The following is a 17761-nucleotide window of genomic DNA, read 5'->3' on the forward strand; positions in this document are numbered from 1 at the left end:
ATGTGATGCTGTGTAGATGGTCGGACGTCCCTCGTGTGAAGCTCAAGTTGATTTTATTTTCTCGGAAGGAAAGGACCTCATAAGTGCTTGGATCTATTTTTATTCAGTACAGCAGAAGACCGACGCGGTGTTTGGATAAATATATTTGTACATAAAATATGTGAGACTGCAGTGATTACTAATTTTATACAAGTATTCTTCATCAGATGAGCATCTGCCTAATCACTCGTTGAATAGACTCCAAGCATGGTCAGTATATTTGTGTAAATTTGATTTTAAAGGGAATATACAACATTTGCAAACATCGAAAAATAAAACTACCAAGTTTTTGCGAAATACCTTAATAGGATGTTGGTAAATGGCAGTCTAAAGCATCCTGTAAAATTATGGCATCTGGTATACTGTCATTTTCACGAAAAGTGGTATTTTTGTATCAATTTCCAACGCTGATCGGCCGATCAGCGTTGGAAACAACTGGCTTTTTTTCAAATACTGGCCCCAATTGACCATTGCACTTGTTTGCAATCGATTACAAACCTATGAACGGGTACGAGCCAGCTAGACTGGTTCCCTGACCTTACAATTCCCCAATGTATGTAAACTGCTCTGTTTCTTCTTATATGGAGTCAGGGAACCAGACTACAGGAAAATGATCGTTTTTCTTGGTTTTTATAGCATTTTCGAACCCAAAACCTCCAAAAAGTCAGTGTAACTATATTTGCTTTATATTTCCAACCCCCCAATTCCATCCATTTCTGAAAATTACAGCAAAAGCAAATGATGTATATTCCCTTTAATGAAAAAGCCGTATATGTACCGTACATGTACGTATCCTCTCTGAGTGATCCCCGTTTGCTATTTCCCGGGTTTGCAGCCCAAGTTTGGAATGGCTAAACGTTTAAACGGTTCTTAAAATATTTGCTAAATGTGCACCTACAAATGTATGTAAAATTAAATGCAAAGTCACATCCTTAATTGCTAATGATGCTAGCATTTTGACTTGATCCCTGGCTTACAGGTTTATGGCTTCTGACTAGCGCCCCTTGAACAAAAAATTGACAAAATGGGGAACTGCCAACATAGAGCTGGATAGCTCAGTTGGTAGACATGGTAGAGCACCGGAATGGTAATCCGGAGGTCGCAGGTTCAAAAACCCTGCTCCAGTCGATTTCTTTGTTCAACTTCAATATTAATTGTTTTATTTGACTATCTGTAACTAAATGTGATACATACAAATGTACATGACAAAGGCTGCATCAATTGTGTAAAATGTGTATCTGAATAGTAGGTTTAAACTGCCGGTATTTCCTTGTTATAAAGTTTGTTGGCCCCTTTTCTGTTGTTTTTTGAATACTTGACTCTTGCTTTATCAATCTTAAAGAGTGGAAGTTCCTTTTAGTGATCAAACGTCACAAAGAAAATACAAATTACATTGCTGTCACTTTCCCTTTTGTTTTCACATCAAAGACAACTACATGTACATACATGTACATGTATGTGGTTGGACATACATGTACAGTACATTTCCTTTTCAAGCACTTGTTTAATATTGACAGGTTTTGAGCATGTTGAGTCCATGAAGTTTATTTTAAAAAAAATTGTGTACCTGTACATGTGTACATGTACATCCTAAGAGACATTTTTATAGTCTCCTATCCTAGTTTCAGTTTTCACCCAATGACCACCACAAAATTAGTTCATAGATTTTCATCTTTGTACACATTAATATCCAGTGGTCCATATGTGTTTTTCGGAATTTTTGGAAGTAAGCTATATTTTGGCACGATATTTCTCTTTCACGTCAGATGATTTTTCAGTTTCCATAAATTGAGATGCTACATGTACAATGTACATGTACCGGTAGTAACAGTTTTACAGCTTACAATGTCATGAATGTAGGCCCTTTTCGAGGGTGATTTTATGAAAAAAATAAATGCACCAAAAATAATTGCCAAATGTAGAATTTTTGCACGCTAAGTTTCCTATTCAACATGTTCAAGGGTTCCGGAAGTGCCACCAGGCTGCCAGGGGTGAAGAGTCAGGCTGTATTGTGCATCTGAACTTGTTATAACTTTTAGGTTTTCATTTGGCGTTCAAGTTCAGTTACAAATCCAAACCATTCCTAAACTATCCTACGGTACGTGTACAGCCGGTTCATCTACTGTATGCTAAGTCACTGGGGAACGGCGGAGGGAAGGCCTTTTGACGTTTTGAGCGTGGCACCAATTTCCTATTATTGCTGTGGTTGCAGTCGGAGTGTGTGGGTGCCGGTGTGTGAGTCTCTATCATTAGGTTTATGGTTAGGCATAGCTGACCCAACACGCAACATGCACCGGTACTATTTATTCATCTTCCTGTGAAGCAAAAACATCTGCAAGTTTTGTCTGACATCATTCGACACTTTGTGTCCAGTCCTTCGTTTCTTTACGTTTGGAGTTCTTATTGGTAACTGTTTCTATAGCAATGAGGACCCATGGATTTAAGGAAAGTGTGGTACATGTAAGTACTTTTTATGGTGTACTGGCTTTTGTGTTGCCCTGTGAACCCATGAATTGAAGGAAAGTGGTACCATGGGTGATTTTTGTGTCAGATGGGCTTTTTTGTGTGAATTTATTTCAGCAAAGTCAGGAGAAGTGCTGAATAACAAGTTGGGAGGATACATGTACATGTACAGTGTATCATAAACTCATTTGTTTGGGTGTCATCTTAGTACAGGTAGTTTTTTTAAGGAGGCATTTTCGACAAGTCAATCACAAGCATGACAAGTCCATCACAAGTTGAACATTTTAAAAGTAAGCAGACATGACAGAGTGATATGCCTTCGCTAATGCATGTACATGTAGTTTGTGACTTCATTAGTGACTTACCGTAATTGTGAGTACTTGTGATGGACTTTGTGATGAACTTGCATGTATGAGAAGTTGTGATGGACTTGTGGTGGGCTTATGATGGACTTGTGGTGGGCTTATGATGGACTTGTGATGGAGTTTGTGATGAACTTGTGATTGACTATTGTGATGGACTTGTGATTGACTTGTAATGGAATTGTAATGTAGTTGTGATGTGGTGGAGTTGTGATGGACTTGTGATGGACTTGTGATTGACTTGTGATGAACTTGTGATGGACTTGTGATGGGCTTCAATGGACTTGTGATGGACTTGTCATTTTATTGTGATTGACTTGTGACGCAATTGTGATCCATGGACTTGTGATGGGCTTGTAATGCCTGCATTACCCCATGTTGGATGTACATGTATACATAGATTTGTGTATTTTGTTAAGGTTCAATTTTCAAAAATTTTTTCTTAACTTACATGTACATTGTAATTTTGTTTTTCTTTGCAGGTTCCCGAGCGTGTAAGATGCTATAACCGGCGACAGCTGGACACGACCACACGGTCTCACCAGATGGCCGAGAAACACCCTCCAACCAGCCAACCCCGCACTCCCGCCCAACTCAAGGATGTCAAGCTCAAAGATCGCATCCATCTCTTTGAAGAGAAGTCGAACCAGCCGGTTGTCAACAAGAACATGTCAGCCAACAACTCGGAGCAGGCCCGCTACCCTAAAGTTGTGTCACCCGAGCACAAGAGGTGGTCTCAAGTTGAGACAGATATGCCAGGCGTTCTGACGCCCCCTTGGCTAAAATTGGGCAAAAATGAACCCCCAAGGAGTCCTATAAGCACTGGCGTAATGTCGCCAGCTGCGGCGGAGAGATCCAAGATAAGGTCAAAGACGTTGGTGACCAGACCATCTCCAACCGTAACCAAGAATGGCCAGTTTACATTTGCAGAGGTGGATAAGGGTAAGCCACCTCTGCCAGGCAAACCGACAAACGTGGCGCAGACAAGGTCGGACGTCGTTTACGTAAAGGGTACGCCGGTGAGACTGAGAAATGGCCGCAAGTGTTCGGCCGACTATCCCGAGGCCCGGAGTACAGTCTTTGAGATGATAAAAAACTTTGAGACGAAAGAAGACACCAGGGTAGAAAAAGGTCAACCCAAGCAAAATGGCGCCTCTCTGGATGTGATCCCAGGAAATAACATCCATCGCAGGAGTGCCGAACTGAATCGGTTGAGCCAAGAGAACGAAACCAGAACTAGACCAGTGCCTCCGCCGAGGAGGCTACAGCGCAGGAGATCAAAGAGCGTCTCTGATATTCACTCGGAGGTTGAGTCAATTCCTGAGCCGTTGCTCCCACCCGCAAAACCGAAGAGGACGTACGACCATGATATCTACGAGGAATCTAAAGTGCTTATGAAGCAAAAGCGGCAGCTGCCAAACAGTGGCCTGAAAAACAGCAGACTAGTCAATCCCCTCTACGAGATTGGCCCAGACGAAGAGGACGAGGAAGATAAACCCAAGGGAAGACCTCAGTTTGAATCCTCCACCCCTGATGCCAAGATGCCGGGTAGACACAAAGAACTTCCTCCTGTGCCCAACATCCCTCCCTACACCCCACCGCTTCATAGACCCAGGGGTCAAAGTTCAGAGGTCAGCACGGTTGACTCAGTATCTCCCTCTGGACTGACTGACCCTCTCGCTCCAGAACGACCTCGTAGCGAAACCACTCCCGTCAGTAAGTATGATCGCCACCCCGCCAACAGCCTGACCCGTTCCCACTCTAGTGAGGACGTCGGCAAAGAGCACCAAACACCAGGGTACATGTACAAGCCACCGAAGCAGTTTAGCCAGTTGCAGGAGCGCAAACAAACGGGCCGGGTGTCGGACTACGATGAACCCATCTATCCGCTCTACCCAAAATCCAAGACAGGCGAGGACAGCATTGTCAATGAGCCTGATCGGCGGGACACCGTCATAGACGCAGATGGTTACTCGGTCCCTGGCAGTCATCTTTGGAAGAAACCAGAGCCTCACGACGAGACGAAGAAACCAACGTTCTGGCACGGCAGGGTCATGTCATTGAAACCTGGGATACCAGCACGTGTCACTTCAAAGGTCAGATTTCAAAGTTAAAGTACCGAGGTCACAGGTCGCAGTGGCAGGTTTAACCTTTGTTTAGGTTTAAACATTTCTTGGTGTAGACTATGGAAAAATTAACATTTCTGCTTGCTCATTTCACTCACTTTGCTTACCAGCACTTGTCACCTTTTGCAGAACTTTTAACATAATCTACATGTATGTAAGTATCAGACATTCACATCATATGAAGAATGTCTGATATCTTAGCATGCAAATTTTATGCGACACCGCGTGCCAGCCAATCAAAGACAATGTTAAAATGTGGTTTTTAGTAATGAAAAAAAAACAACTTATTTAACACTGTCTTTGTCTATGTGGTTTTAAACATTTTCCACTTTAACCCTTACCCTACTAGACCCTCCAACGCATGCCAATACGTGCCTCAAGAAAATCTCCCATGTTTTTTGCACGGCCCTCCAATATCTGCCATGTCATTTCAAGGGTAACTGGACAGGCACTCCAATACATGCCACAGAGAACAATGAGAGTCCTCTGATAACAAAGTGAGTGCCCCCAGCTGGTCAGTATCAGGCACCCTCCAGGGCCTCCAACTCCTGCCAATTGGAGCCTTCACTGTTAAGACAAACTATCTGCCAATAAACTGCAGCTGGAGGGCATTGGCATAACCAACTGACATGCAGTAAACTACCCTCAGAGAGCAAGGGTTAATTCAAGCCCAAGCAAATGATGTGGAGCTATTCCACATGTTGGCTTTTAACTTGTTTTTACCTACAATTCTCCCTACTTGGATATCAGTTGTGTGGGTAATGTTTCCATGAAGCTGGCTGCAACGCTAAAGCCAGAATTGGAATTGGAAGTTCGTCCAAACTTGAGAAAGCCCCTAATCAGATTTGTCCGTGGACTTAGGCCCAGTCTATTAATAACCTTCCCCCCTTCCCCATGTACTTCCTACAAGGATGAAAATAGTCCTTGAAGTACACAGAGTCACGTTAATTCATGACTTTTTCCCTGGGAGTTTGATAAAAAAAAATGTGCTGCACATGCAGAAAGGGTTGTCAGTGTTGTCATCATGGGATTTCAAGACTTTTGGCCCTTCCTGAAAAACTTCGTGACGGGCCATACATGTACATACATTGTACATGTACCGGTAGTAGTAATAAACATGGTAGATTTTAGCATATTACTAAGGAGTTCAACTCCAAAATTGCATTTCTGTGTTGGCTTATCGCTTGGAAATATGCATAGCTTGAAAAGAGTCATACTACTGTACAATACGCTGTTCACTGCACAACAGTACTCCACGTATGTACATTCCTTTTACAACGGAAACTATGTACAGTGTTATTTTTCACTCCATTTCCTGGTTACACTGTGCAGGTACAGTACATGTATGTAGGTAGGCTAATACACGTACGGTACATGCACACATGTACACTATGCAATTGCCATGAACCTTCTGTAAAAATAGGAACGCATCAAAAATGTACATTTGTGTACATGAGTACAACTACAATGAACATTTGCAAGGGCGTCAATCGGTTCTCAAAAGTGGGGTGGGGGGGGGGGGGGTTACCGGTACATACGGTACCTTGATCAGAACTAATGCAAGCGCGAAGCCCTATAGGCCTAAGTAACTGCGTGGGGTTGGGGCCCACATTAAGGGAACATTTTTGGATTCTACCGGTAGATGCTCTGTGGTGAGATCTGCTAGGCATGTTTCTGCAGTTAACCATTTTTTTTTAGTGGGGGGGGGGGGGGGGGGGACCAAACGATATGGGCCCACTTTAAAAGTGGGGGGCTTACCCCGTCCCCCACCTACTGATGCCCATGAACATTTGTGTAAATCAACTTGCTTGCTTAGTACAGTGTACATGTAGTTCACATAGTAACCTTGTACATGTACATGTACATGATACATGTACATGGTGACAAGCATTTCTGCTCATTTTTGTCATTTGCATCATGTACCCGGTACATGTACTTCCCTTTAAGGGCCTGTCATACTGTCACGTCCATTCATGGCGTTCATATTGCGTTGTTGAGATTCTTGAAAATGTAACAAAACGCCATGAAGACGCAAGACCAGTGGCTTGCAATGCTTCTCTGTGAAGTCCACCGAAAATCTAAGACGTCACTGTGGCGTTCTATAGCGTCCTTGCGGCGTTCTCTATGAGTTTCATTGAAGACCAATTAGATGTCTGCGCTGCGTCCTTTGCGTCCTCGCTGCATCCTCATGGTGTCCAATACGTTCGTACGACGTTCATGGAGTCCTTTTCGCGGGCTTGATACGACCTTAAAACAGCCAGAAGCGCGGCGTGTATACTCGGGCCAAAACAGGCGATATTCATCATGAGTCTTCACATATTTAAAGGCATAGACACATGAAACGCAGAGGAGACGCACAGTCCTGATGCATGCACGTTCGTGGAGTTCTCACAACGTCGCTCCCGTCAGCCTGCACGTTGCCAGTGCGTCATGGCCATTCGGGAGGAGTTCGCATAGAGTCTTTACCACGTTCTGGTCAAAACGCCGAGGCACGGCGTTTGTTTTGTGCATGTTCAAAGCGAACGTGGCAGTTTGGCGTTCAGCGAAGTCGTTGGAGTCCCTCTAAAGTCCTCAACTAGTATCAATGAGTCCCCACGCCGTCATCAGCGTTCCCACCGCATTCAAGCTGATTTTCTTGGTCGCGGTACGAACTCCATGCAGAACGTGACAGTTTTACAGGCCCTTTAAAGCGCCTACATGTATAAATGTAACTGAAGTCACAACTTTTAAAGTCAGTCAGTCAGTTCGTTCGTCGAGTGAAGAAGGCGTGGCTTGAGACGAACATCAACCCTTCTGAAGGCGGCTCCAATTGGCTGGCCCGTGGGGTCGATCGTCGCATAAAATTGGCATGCTCAGATTTATCATTGCCCTGCATTCATGAACAGCTGATCCTCCATATGATAAAGCATTAAAGGGGCAGAGTTTACATGTACATACATCTAGCCATATTCACATGTATTCCAAGCATTTTTAATGTACATGTATGCCCAATATGGTTCTCAACTCGTTATCCTTTTGCTACAATCATATAAGGCTGAAACAAATTGTGTATAAATTTACAGTAGGGAACCTGATCTACCAATACATGTACCGTAGCTGGATTTTTTTCCGGCCGAATTGCCAACCTCAATGCCACATTTTGGCAGAAAATTAGAAATGAAAAATGTTTTGAAAATTAAAAGTCTTCGCGATGTGAATTTGTTTTGGTTTAATTCAATAGTTAACAGGTTAATTAAACAGAATACTGTTAAAGGTACCGGTACTTACATACCGGTAGGCACCCTAACGTAAACAAAGAAAGTATAAAATACGAACAAACATTAAAAAAAGTTTCAAAATAAAATGTTATCCTTCCTACCATACCTGACCTGGGTACTTTAAGGCTGTTACGGTTAACACTCAATTTTTTTCAGCCTAATAATTTGAGCTTGGACACTTTTTCATTTTCCATAATTCTCACCATGCTTTGTACTTTATCATGCTTTTAACTGTGTGTGTGCACTAACTTCTGCTTTTTAACGATAGCGATTTTCTGAGCCTAACCGTTCTTGGCGCTCGGTGCGCATATACGAACCCGAGAAGGACCGTTTGAGCATCCCGGGACTAGAGGTCATTGACGACATCGATGATGAGAATGATGAGGTAGGGGTCAGCAAGGGTCGCGGAAGGGTCAAAGGTGGATTCCTTGGTAATACGGTATCTTAACAACTTTCTGTTTGCCTGTTGCTACCGGTATGTGTGGGCCTGCCTGTTGTAATGTGAACTTCATGCATATTCATTGTATACACATGCGCTCCTAAACATGCATTGATACAATGTACTGGAGCTCAGTCCTTCTGATTTGGAAACCACAGGCGTGTAGAAAAAGGCACACTTGGATTTTTCTATGCGTGTGATTTATCTTAGGCATGCGATTTTTCTAGGCGTGTGATTTTTCTAGGCGTGTGATTTTTCTAGGCGTGTGATTTTTCTAGGCGTGTGACTTTTCTAAGCGTGTGATTCTGTGGTCCAAGCTGGGACTGAACAATCTGGTATTTTTTTTTTATAATATTCATCCTGGTTTAACCTTAACCCCCAGGCCCTTTTTGCTAAGAAACATCCTCAATCCTCCAAAATTTTGCAACTTCACCTAAATTTTTCAAAATTGTCAGACAGTCCTGCCTCAAAATGCATTCATCGTCAATCCTCCAAAATACTCCTCATCCCAAAAATTTGCACTTGTGTTTAAATGAAGGATAACCAACGCCAAATCCTTCAAAATCATCAGACAGTCCTGCCTCAAAATGCATTCATCCTCAATCCTCCAAAATCCTCTTGTGCTTCAATCATCATTCATCCTCAATTCCTTCAAAATCCTCATGTGCTTCAATCACCATTCATCCTCAATCGTCCAGAATCCTCGTTTGATTCAATCACCATTCATCCTCAATCCTCTAGAATCCTCCGAATCCTCCAAAACCGCCAGGAGGATTTTGGAGGAGTGAGGTGGGTATTAGGGTTAACAGTAAGTGACGTCCTTTTTTTTCACAAAATATGAAGTATAATTACATGTATGCTGTAAATGTATGCCAAGGTGTGCGGTACAGAGGGATTTAGGCGTGCGTTTATTCGCACTTCTCGGGAAGCTTTTAGGCGTGGGATGGTGTGGGGGTGCGATCGCACGCCTCAAATCAGAAGGACTGGGAGCTGATTGCATGCGTCTGAAGAAAATAACTGAAATTCATATGTGTTCAAAATGAAAAAAAAAATTAAAAGATTATTTTGTGCGGAGAAACTAACGAAGTTCATACAAGTCCAACACAGGTCTGCTGACGTGAGTAAATCCCAAGTCAATTCACAAGTCCAATCGCAATTAATAGAGGATGAAAAACATCAAACAAAGGAATCCTTTGTCATGGTCCATTTGAACAGCTTTAGGACTGGAGGACTTACATGTATGAGGACTTGTGATGGACTCTGCTTAATCATGTTAATTAATATACAAATACAACATGGTTTGAGGGTGGACAGTCGATATTCGCTCCTCGAGGTATTGGAAGTTGCCGAGGGAACTAGTTTGACAACTTCCAATACCGATGTTATATTTGTTTTACTATACCTCACACATATTTAGCGCTGATTTGTTGGGGTTTTTTCGTCGTTGCAGTATGCACCTCAAGAAAGTAAAAAAAAAAAAAAACTTGTCCAGTTCACCACTAGAATCGTATTGCTCAAATTCACTAGTTCAGTTCGTTTGCAGTACATTGCAGCTGTAAATACAGTAGTTTGTGTACAACATTCTTTTGTACAGGAGGCATCTTTTTGTCCATAAATATTCTCTAGTTCGGCATCATTGAGCTCGGGAAAATAACGCGCCATGCAACCATCTCTTCGTATATGTACGTGTGTAGCTCGTTTGGGTGATGTTCATGAAGCATGATTGCTTTGTAAAGCACACGCGTAGTAGACTGTCGCAAGGGTAAGCCGTGCAACAGTCCACTACACATGCGTATTTACCCTGTGCGTGAATCCTCGCGCTTGGTAAACATGCAAGTCCATCACAAGTTCTTCAGTTTTAAGGCAAGTCACTAGACACTCAAATGAACTGTTACAAAAACAATCCTTTGTTACATTGTTCATCTCGTTACTTGTTACTGAACTTACGAAAGGATTGTTTGGAAATAGCCTTACTATGGTTACAGTTACACATACATGTACCGGTATGTTCCGATACACCTATATTCCGACACGCATGTACGTGACGACACCCCTATATTCCGACTGCACATATTCCTATTCCTAACCCTATAACCCTAATCCTAACCGGGAGTAACACAATCTTATGTGCGGGTTGTCGGAACATGTAGAGCATGTCACCCTTACTACATGTATCATGACTTTTAAGGGTGGCCTGTCACAGTGTACAAAATGTAGAGAGTTATGTGACGACGTTTCACAACAGTTCAACTGGGGAAAGTTAGGCTTTAAAATAATTGCTGGATCCACAGGTGCAAGGCTTGTTGAAACCAGTAGTCCTTGATGAGACTTAGTCATTTCTGGCATATCTGATGATGCACACGCATGCACACATCACCACTTGCACGCAAACATCCATTTACTTGCCTCACACTGCACGGGGTGGACATATTTCACAGTATTTTGTTCAGCACTCGACTTGACTAAGAACACATTCAAAGTCCAGATGGTGAGAATGCGAATTTGTGACATACTGGTGAGTCCTCATGCAAATTGGCAGAAGCTGAATGCGTTTCAGCTGATGTGAATTTTGCCCTTGTTTTGGAACCGCACTTAATTGCATGAAGTACATGTACCGATATGAACCAGTTTTTCAGGCTCTCCAGTGTCCACTTGACACGAGTGATTTAAAACATTTTTGAGTAATTTGGTTTCAGAGCAACTCTTGAAAGGTAGGGTAGATCATTGCAGCCATCCAAAAAGTAACCAACCAAATTATTGTGAAAATGCTTACTTTGTTTAAAGATACATGTAGTAATGACTTGAAACCCCGTGAAAGTGTTCCATTTGGCTTGTGATGCTGTCATTTTGAAGAACAACAACAAGCTTCTAAAGATGTGTCAAGTGACACGTTTATGGAGATTTGGTTTGCAATTGGGTGAATCCGTGCATGGGTGACAATCGGCTGAATGAGAGTCATGTCCCGAATGCTCAGTTGGGGATTGTGTCTTGATGAGAGAGCGCATTGCAAATATGACTCGAGTCACACTCAGCCACTTTGGAATGGAAATCGAGATCTTAAATATTGTGGTTATGTTTGTTCTGTTTTCTCAAATTCACAATTGACTTTTGTTTATTAATTGTTTTCTTCTCGTAGCTGTCGCGGAGCAGGAAGACAAGCAGCGAGAAGCGAGCAGTTGCTACCCACACCTACACAGAGCCAGGCAGCCATGTTGAGCATGACAGCGGGCTGGAACCGTCGATAAGGCAACGCAGCCGATTATTAACGGTAACAAGAAGCTCAAACAATAGACCGCTTGCAGACGCGTTTGATAATTGGCGCGCTAAGGTGACCGACGCCATGTTATGGGACAAAATGTGCGTGAATTGATATACGCCTGTCCCACAACATGGCGTCGCGCGCCTTCGCGCGTCGATTATCGAACACGTCTGCAAGCGGTCTATTAACATCCTTCTCCAAGCGAGTACCATAATGTGAACATTACTTCTTTCCCGGATTATTGTTGGGACTATGCATAGGGTACTTATGTACATCACCAGTATACATGAACATGTACATAGAATAGAGATCTCGAGGAGAAATTGACTGCACAGTACCTGTACAAAGAGGGGGTTATTCAATTTCTTGTGCTCCCATGCATGCAAGCACTGTGCAATCGATATTCCCTGCCCCTCGTTTCGGACAGTGTCACATTGTCTCGCAGCAATTTCCACTTGACTCGCGTACTCTTTAAATGTGCAACTTTTCAAACTGCACCATTTTTCATAAACCGTTGTCAATCTTGGACAGTTTACAGCCTTTGGTAGCAATTAGGATACATGTGCATCAAAATGTAGCTGATAAATTCGTCACGCATGTACATGTAAATGAAGTTCTCATAAGACGATCACATTCAAACTTATGATGCCTTTAGGGAGTGTGGCTTTCTTTTTTGGAGGTGTTTATTTCGGTAACTCACGTTACAGTTTGTCCACCCATCTTTCGTACCTTACAAAACATAGGCCTACATGTACATGTACATCAAGAAAATTGTAATCTCACAAAAAAACAATTGACATAAAATTAGCTTTTCGCTCTGCTTGAAAACCACAAACTCACTCATACTTCTTCCGTAGTTGCGGGGACTACATTAAATGGTCCACTTTTTAACCACATCAACTTTCTCATGGAATTGCCCAGCAACAGAATCCAGTACGGAAGAACCCCAAATTTATGCATAAAAATAATGGATTTCTCTGTGTTCTGAAAATGTACAGTTGCCTGAGCTAAAACATCAAAGATTTAGTTACAACCAAAAAAAAATTGTTTTTTTCCCCCTCATTCCCCCCCCCCCCAAAAAAGAAAAACTTAGGGTAGGGGCTGTCATAATAGTGTAGGTAGGGTAACCGGAAGCAGAACTAATTCTTTTTTTGGGGCCTATAACCTATGATTTTGAGCACCACTGTTGCTTTAAACAAACAAACAATCAAACAAAATGCACAAAAGGCAAATGATCCCACATACATGACATACATACATATACCTTAATAGGCTGGTAACAAAATATTGTGCTTAGTGGCACATTTTGGTCAAGAAAGTTGTGTGTGAAAGGTGAAGAGTTTTACAAAAGTACCGAATTGTCCAAAATATTTTTGGGTGAGATCCTCTCTGAACTCGTTGAACTCAGTGGACAAGTACATCCATGTACATGTAGTACCCCCTCAATAGTGACAGAAGTAGGGCTGTGACAGACAGGTATTAAATTGGCCACAGATTTGCTGGCCATTCTCAAAATTTGAATCCAATTGGAGAGATGATGAGGCTGTGTTGGACTACTGGTACTTAAAATCCAGTGGGACATGCTTTCAACTGACCATGATGACCAAGTTTGAAGTCCGTCTCTGACCTCTGGTCCCAAATTAAGCCATTGCCTGCCATCTTTGTGGTATATTTATCTCAGACTTGACTCAACTCCAATTTCTGGGGTACATGTACGTGGGCTGGATTTAGTTTATGTGTCATAGTGTCCAATTGTGGACTGACTGACCCCTGTAAAGACATTTTGGTCTGGGAAAAGTTGCGCAACTGCATGCCGTAGTGGTTTTCCATCTGGATTTTGAAGAAGTGATTCTGTCATGTCTGTGGAAGTTTTGTGCCAGCATGCAGATAGTTTTCCGGTCCAACACACACATACCGAAATTTGTATCCTTGTGGAGACATATCTTTGTTCTCGTGTTATAGTAAAGTTTTTGAGTTTGAAAGTGAAGTTTCAAATGCTCTTACATGTGTATTTTAACCAGAATTAATTTCCTTGGTTGAAATTTGGACTTAATATTTCTTTTCTAAAACTCTTCCATTTACGACATATCAACCCACCTTGGAAATTCCTGGTTTTTGAGTAAAATTTTTTGAGTAAATTTCATGAAAACCTTGTGGAGACATATTCATCTATAGAAATTGCCCTGTGGAGACATACATGTATACAATCTTTTGTTCCCTATTGTGTGCACGTCTCCAGAGGGCACAGTGTTTCAGATCACTCTGATATGAGTTTGTATTTTTACAGAGGCAATTCCACTGTACACTGTATGGAAAACTTCGTCAGAGTTTCGCATTCTTCAAACTTTGACTTACAAATGTGTTGTTTAGGATTGGAATGTCAGTTTGCTTCTAAAAAAGAGAAGTGTGTTTACGAGGAAGCTAAAATTGCTCTAATGCTGAATGGACATTAGGAATATCTGAGTTTTTGCATCGAGGAAAACTTCATTTCTAATTTGCTAGAAATATTCGTGAGTCCACAAATATCTAGGGCGGATCCAGGGCGGGGGGGGGGGGGGGGGGGGGGGGGGGGGGGCAAAGGGGGCCATGGCCCCCCCCAAAAAACGAAATCAATAATTTTTTTTTTATGTGACATCGCAATAACGGCAGGCAATGAGTGAAACACCATTTTGTCCTAAAAAAAAAAAACATTGGTTAAAGTGGTCAGAAATTGCCTCAGATCGCACAACAGAGCATCTAGAATCCAAAAATGTTTCGGGGCCCTTAAGCGGGCCCCGAACCCCACGCCATTATTTTTTTGACCCACTTTTTGACATCGCAATAAAGGCAGGCAATGAGTACACCACCATCTTTTCCTCAAAGAAAACATTGGTTAAAGTGGTCAGAAATTGCCTCAGATCGCACCACAGAGCATCTTGAATCCAAAATTTTTTCGGGGCCCTTAAGCGGGCCCCAAACCCCACGGCATAATTTGTTTGACCCACTTTTTGGGGGGACCCAAAATTTTTTGGTCCCCCCCAAAAATTGTGTTCTGGATCCGCTCTTGACAAATATCTGACACAGTACATTGACCCAATGACACGGGTACATGTATATATGTACTGTACTTTCTACTTCAACAAAATCTAAACCACGTACGTTACTTGTACTGACTCAAAGCTTCCAACAAAACCCTGCCAGAATTTGGGGACGTGTGGATTTGTTTTCAACATGTTCAGTAGATCTAGGGCAGTTGTGTATAGGGTTGAGTGGATACAGTAACTATCATGTCCATATGCACCGCAGGCTTTGCTGAATTCCACCTTATATCAATAGCTCATCCAGCCTTATCCGGGCATGCTCCCACAATGCACTTGTAGCCTTGGCTCTGCATGATAATTGCGCACTCGATTTCCTTTCCTGTATACTCAAGCAAACATGCAGATTATTTTTTTTGTTTTTGCAAAAGGGAAGTTTCTACATGTTTGTATACCAGCTACCGGTAGTTTGCGAGTTCTAGTGCAAATGACGTTCTCCCAAATTGGCTATTGTTGCGAGCACAAGTTGTTGAAAGTTCTACAGCTACAAGTTCATATAACCTGGTTTGGATGGACTGTTAGGGTTTTTGGCACTTGTTTTGGAATTGTTTTCACATGATGGATAGATATCAAATGACTAGTCAGGTAAGTTGCCAGAGGAAATGGTGGAAGTGTGGTGGAAGGACTAGCTGTGTATTCAATGTTGTACATAGTATAAGATAGTTACATGTAGATCTACACGTACATGTATATATATGTACATGTATAGGAAGCGGGTAGATTGTTACATATGCACATGATGGAGAATTGTTCTAATATTTTAATCCAACGTTAACGGTATACAGTATGCAAGATAAATGTACAGGGTACCGGTACCTAAATTTGTACTGAACACAATGTACAGTGTGTGTATAAATAACCATGTACATGTATGTATGGCTAGTTGTACAATTTTGATGACAACAGTTCTGACAAAAATGAGGTACTGTACATTATGTTTAAAAAGTAATTTTTCTTTTTACATTGCTTTTTCCCTTCAATGCTCTGTAAACTTAGTGCTGTCATACACATGTACATGTACATGCATAGCTTTTGAGAGAAAAACAAATAACAGTTTTACTCTGAGGGGACTTGAACCTGCAACCTCCTGCTTACTAGTGCAGATGTTGGAACCAATTGACCACTCAAGCTCTCTGAGTTTGGTTGGCTGGTTAGAATTATTATTATTATTAATCATTTCTGGTATTAAATGAAACCAAGGATTCCTCAAAAGCACCCTAGGATGTGTAGCTCGCAAGCCTGAAGAAACCTGTGGAGAGAAGACAATAAGAAGCAATTACAGTTTTAGAGGTGGGTGGAAAAGCCCAGAGTAATATTCTGGGGAAAACCCACGGAATAAGGTAGGGACTGAAAACCCAATCCACATATTGGCCCAGGTGGGATTCGAACCCGGGTCACAGCGGTGGAAGATGAGGAAAGTACCGCTACGCCAACCTGACTCCCCTGAGTAATCAGATGTACATGGTCAATGGTAGAAGCAGTTAGTAATAACTTTGGATGGAATTTGTTCGAGAACCAACAAATTAACCAGCTTGCTTGGGCAGGACTCGAACCCACGACAGGCCAGCTTACCAGCACGTCTTAATCACTTGAAGACCAAACTTATCAAGGTTCACCGGGTTGGTTGACCAGTTTTAATCGACGCAGTTCACAGCGAACTACACTCTAAGAATTTTTATTGAAGTTACTGTACCTACATGTACACATGTGCATCTAATTAAAACAAAAATTAGAAAGAAAAACAGATGGATCTTGAAAGATACATGTTCATGTAGATATAGAATCAGTTGTCAGCCACCCCCCCCCTATTTAAAAAGAAATCCCGACCAGTGATCATTGTTCACTTTACACTATACGCTTTACAATTAATTACCCAGAAATGACATGTACATGTATGTACATGTACATGTACATGTTCAATGTACATGTACCACTTGGTGAGTAATCCGGTGTTCTTGTTACTCAAACACCCCAAAGTACTATTATTTTTACTTGTCATTGTGTACTTTACACCCATTCTAGGATGGATTACCAACAAGTGCACAGAAATGACAAACAATGAAAAACTTGAAACTCAAGCGCTCCAAAGTACGTACATGTATTATATATTATTGCAACCTCATCCCAGGGTGTCGAGCAGTACGCGCCCACCACTACCATGACTACCTGCTCACTCACCCTGGTACTGGATCATTTGCATGTGCTAAATTTTTGAACACGTACATGCCAGAGGTGGCAGCAAGTCATTTTTTGCAAGTCCAAGTCAAGTCACAAGTCATTGTTTGCAAGTCCAAGTCAAGTCACAAGTCATTAGGTCCAGTCACAAGTCAAGTCACAAGTCATTAGGTCCAGTCACAAGTCATTAGGTCCAGTCACAAGTCAAGTCACAAGTCATTTGGTCTAAAAACAAGTCAAGTCACAAGTATCTTTGTCCAAGAACACGTCAAGTTGCACATTAATTTGTCCAGCTGTAATAAGCTAAAAGCACCTGGCGTCAACTTACGAGTTATTTTGAACATGCCTCCTTAATTCCCCTTTTTCAATGTGTTGCAATTACTATTCTTGTAGTTTATCACATATCCGTCGGATGTTAGCCCTTTGTATACTTTAATAAATGTACTTTACATTGTAGAAATAAATGTTGAGATGACCGTGAAAAAAAAGACTTCCTCACTTGATTACATGTAGTATACTAACACTTTATTGTTCAATTCTCATGTATACTAAACGCCTACCAAT

At 41.9% G+C, this 17761-nt stretch overlaps 1 protein-coding gene across 3 annotated transcripts in view; it reads left to right on the top strand.

Annotated features, from left to right (window-relative positions):
* Positions 1–17761, top strand: part of LOC119725771 (DENN domain-containing protein 2C-like) — a 68525-nt gene that overhangs the window by 12441 nt on the left and 38323 nt on the right. For 2 of the 3 annotated variants that reach the window (XM_038197343.1, XM_038197351.1), the window contains exons 3-5: positions 3347–4960; positions 8516–8632; positions 11823–11954. In XM_038197343.1, the coding sequence (XP_038053271.1) occupies positions 3410–4960; positions 8516–8632; positions 11823–11954 (1800 nt within the window). In that variant the 5' untranslated portion in view covers positions 3347–3409. The remainder of the gene's footprint in view (positions 1–3346; positions 4961–8515; positions 8633–11822; positions 11955–17761) is intronic. The other variant, XM_038197360.1, reaches the window with a different exon arrangement.

The sequence above is a fragment of the Patiria miniata genome, unplaced genomic scaffold (assembly GCF_015706575.1).
Source record: "Patiria miniata isolate m_02_andy unplaced genomic scaffold, ASM1570657v1 HiC_scaffold_1, whole genome shotgun sequence".
NCBI classification, from domain to species: domain Eukaryota; kingdom Metazoa; phylum Echinodermata; class Asteroidea; order Valvatida; family Asterinidae; genus Patiria; species Patiria miniata.